This window comes from Elaeis guineensis, chromosome 1 (genome assembly GCF_000442705.2).
Source record: "Elaeis guineensis isolate ETL-2024a chromosome 1, EG11, whole genome shotgun sequence".
Lineage (NCBI taxonomy): Eukaryota > Viridiplantae > Streptophyta > Magnoliopsida > Arecales > Arecaceae > Elaeis > Elaeis guineensis.
In genome coordinates this window covers 1,827,905-1,831,952 of record NC_025993.2, presented here as the reverse complement: position 1 = coordinate 1,831,952, position 4,048 = coordinate 1,827,905, and the positions used below count along the sequence as shown (strand labels likewise).

Here is a 4,048-nt window from a genome sequence, read left to right as displayed (position 1 = left end):
ACGTTGATTTTTTTTTCTCCAATTTTTTTTTTAGTGACGTAGTGTTACAACAGATCTAATCCAACTTGGGAGTCGAGACAAGCCTTACAATTTGTTTCACCAACTGGCTAGCTGTCTTGCAATTTGTCGCCAACAAACTTTTAATTTTTATTGGTGAAATATTTTAGTGGACTGCTCACTTCAAGGCTCAAACCATTAAGCATGTCATGCTAAGCCAATAGATTTATTAAAATATATCTAATGTATAATATGCTAACATGCTACAAGACGGATAACAAATAATGACTATGCCACGCACCTCCGCACCAACCAAAACAGTAGAATAAGGGTGCTACATCTACCACAGATATCAACGATCCATCCAGCTCCTCACCTCAAGAACAAGGCAAATAAACCCCCAAACCCCAAGGAAAATCCCATATCCGATGCTCCATGACCTATCCTCGCCTGCCAAGTCGAGCCCATAGAAGATGTTCCCTACCGCACAAGCTATAGCTGCTCTTCCCACCCAGTAGTGATACCAATTCCAATATCTCCTCACCTTTGCGTCCTTGCCAGGCCGGGCAAGAAATGCCATGACCTGTACAAAATAGAACCCAAATCTTGGATCACCAGGCCTAGCCTACTGAAATGCATGTTGTATGAAGAAAAAAATAATAATAATTGTATACCTGGAGGCAGCCAAAAACCAAGATGAAGATACCAAGGTTCTTGTGAGTGTCTATGTCACCTTCGCCTTCGTCGTCACCGAGTTTAAACCCGAGAATTATACCGGCGACTCCGAGAAGGAAACCGATCCCCTGGATCGAGATGTGTGAGTAGAACCAGAATGGATCGAACTGCTTGAAGTATCGAGCCATCATCATCCCAATTGGCATCAGGACTCCCCATCCTAGCATGACCAGTATGGCATGCTGCTTTTTGAGATCAAAGCCCGAAACACCTCCCTCTACCACATCTCCTGTGGCTCCTCCTCCATCCTCATTCTCCCCTGCGTACACAGCACCAAGGCAATCATGTTGTGTTTAATTAATTAAAACATTTGTTATGTGGAAGCATAATTACTTAACCTTGGAATTTATCTGATCAACCATGTGATGGTCTCATGCAAGCATGCTCACATAATATTATGCATGCGTCCATTAATATCATACATCCCAAAGTGTAACGTGCTATATTTTCCATCCTTCTTGAGACCATGCAAGGTGGCAAGTTTAAGTACTCACCGCTCTCGCCACCACCGGCGCCGGAAAGATTGATGGAACCCGAAGCCATAGTCTTGTGCCTTGGCAAGTAGCCATCGGAGGAAGGCAGGTTGTTCTGAGGCCCCACTGCATAGATGAGCCTCTGCGGAGGCTGTGCACTGTTGAGCTGGAAGGCGAGGTACAGCCGGGAGCCCTGCGACGTGATCACCGACTTGCCCTGGACTGGATCTAGGCTCCCTTGGTCCGGCGGGCACCGCTTCGAGCTCGTCCCACCAAGGTAGTATCTCTTCACAATCCCCGGGCCACTGCTGGTGATCCATCCGGCCATGGCGCTGCTGCCGACCATGCTGCCATCACCGGAGAACCCGATCGAGATGTACGATCCGGTGTCGGGCGCCGAGAGAACGTAGCTCCAAACGTTGGAACCGGCATTCTCATACTGCATGTCCATTCCATATATTGGAGTGGTGATCAGACATGGTTAGCTACGTAGAATTTGGCAGCAATTCCACAACGTAATAATTAAGATAATAAATTGGAATTAATGGAGTCGAGAGGAAGCTAGATGTATACCCTTAGAATGAAATCTTGTGAACTCCATGCAGAGAAGCATCTGAGGGAGGAGGTGTTGAAAGGGATGAGATGGCTGACACTTAGCTTGGAAGAGCAGGAATCTGATTGGGATTTCACAAGGAAGGCGAAACTTGTGAGGAAGAAGAGGAAGAGCGTATGGAGGGAAGAAGCTTTCTTCATCTCCACCACTTCTGTTACTCCACTCGTCTTAGGAGCTGGAATCGATGCTGGGTTCCTGGGTTGTGTTGGGATGTTTATAGGAGCCACTGAGCAGGTGGAGAAACCAATATTTTAGTGAACCCAGCGCTTTGCCTTCAGGATATATGCTGGTGTGGGAATGCTATGGCAACTCAGAGAAGTCACTCAAAAACAATCACCCTGCTACTTTGCACCGTCACAACGCCAATTCAATATGCGACACCAGCTGGGTGACATTTAATTTGGGTGGCTTATTACTTTGAGTTTCTTAAGCATTGGATGTAAAGAGAAACTGTGGGCTTGTGATGTCTATCCGGAGTAGGTGCATCTAGGAAGACAAGTGGTTGTCTCCACTTGTAATAAACAAAAATTTATAGAAATAAGAGCTGCGGATCATCATGCATCAACAGTGGTTAAACGTATCCATTGGTTCTAATTGTGGTTCCAATTGTTTTTGTTATTGTGGATCTCGGTGACTGATGGGCAAACGGCGACCAAAACATGGAGGTTAGTTTGTCTGTACTTTGGAAGATTAATTGTTTTGGACAACTCATGGCTCACAGTTATAATTAACTCACAAAACCTGGCTATGATCTGTTTTCTTGAAATCAAAATATCTGTGGCCTCAAAATTAACTCTGAATGGTTAAATCTATAGAAAACCTTGCAACGCCTTGATGCCTTTAGGTCCGCTACAGATCAGTAAAATGAATCTAGATATTATATGTCTCGAGACTTCTTTCTTTTTTTTTTGGCGGGGGGGTGTGGTGGGGAGGAAGGAGACTCCTTTAAATTATAGATAAATGGATGGCTTAAACAACTCCCCTTTCATTCTGGCTTACGAATCTTCCTTCCTTCTGATTGGCAGTTCAATACTTCAACCACAAGTCTACCATGATTATTATAAACGAAGAGGCGCGTGAAGACCACACGCCACTTACTATTAGCTCTAGAATCCAAGGTGGCCTTGTGGTTCAAATTTGTAGACTAGCTTATCATATTATAATCTCGTAATTTTGTTTTATTTTGGGGTTGTCGTTGAGAAAAGTTGTGCCATGGGGCCCTTGTTATTCACATAAAAGCAATGCTCCTACCATGTGATTGAAGAGTACTTATACAATTTATGTAATTTGTTATTGAATATAATTATATAAGCAATCAATTGTAGTCTACAAAACTGTGAAATCAGCAGTTGTGGATCTGATGAAATTTTCGCATGCCCATAACCAATCCAATGAAGTTTTTTCTTTTTCAAAAAAACTATTTTTCCACGCTATATTGTCATGTGGTCTGTGTATCCTACATGATTATTAATTTCAATGCTGGATGGAAAAGTAGCTAAAAAATATTAGATTTAATTAACTTAATAATTTATAAAGATAAAAAGTAAAAAATAAATAAATAAATAAATGTAATTAGTGATGTTGGACAAAACGTGGCAACAGCTCCTATACTCTGAGGTAGCATTTGGATATCCAATTGTTATTTCTAAAATAGGAATACGAATTCTTAGAGAATAGTTATTCCTTTTTATTATTTTAAATTTCTATTTGGTTGGAAATCTGGTATTCTACTTTATTTCAGTGCAATTAATACAGTACTATTTCAAACCCTATTTGGTTGACATGGGAATAAACCTCTATTCCATGAGGAATAGAGTATGATTAATTTTTCAAAAAAGATAAGAATGCCCTAGGCCAAGTTTAGGATATGAGTTGATTTTGTTGACTAAGTATGAGCATGACGTAGTATTGTGAGGCAGCAAATAAGAATATAAATTTTTAATTGAATCCAAAATAACTTGCATACAATAAGAGCTTGTACAATTAGTAAAAGTAAAGAATGAAAAGCAGAACTTCGCGATCGCAAATGCGGGCCTCACCGAAGTCGGGGGAGGGGTTGGCAGAAGTGGCTCCACCTCCTTTTTTAAAACAGGCGAACTCTGCTTCGATTTTTTTTTTTTTTAGATTTAAAGACATGAAGTTGGCAATTGGATTGTTCAAAAACATGCCTCAATAAATTGACAGACTAAGATAAATAATAAATATTTATAAGTAAAAGAAAAATATTAGA

General features: G+C 41.0%; 1 protein-coding gene across 1 annotated transcript; it reads right to left on the bottom strand.

The window, feature by feature from the left end:
• Nucleotides 1-207: 207 nt before the first annotated feature.
• LOC140854687 (cytochrome b561 and DOMON domain-containing protein At3g07570-like) lies at nucleotides 208-2,150 on the bottom strand. The gene is made up of 4 exons (XM_073250731.1): nucleotides 1,779-2,150; nucleotides 1,227-1,644; nucleotides 672-991; nucleotides 208-580 (listed from the first exon to the last, which is right to left on the bottom strand). Exons 1-4 carry the CDS (start codon nucleotides 1,956-1,958, stop codon nucleotides 350-352), a joined length of 1,149 nt encoding a protein of 382 aa, XP_073106832.1. The 5' UTR covers nucleotides 1,959-2,150; the 3' UTR covers nucleotides 208-349.
• Nucleotides 2,151-4,048: the final 1,898 nt, after the last annotated feature.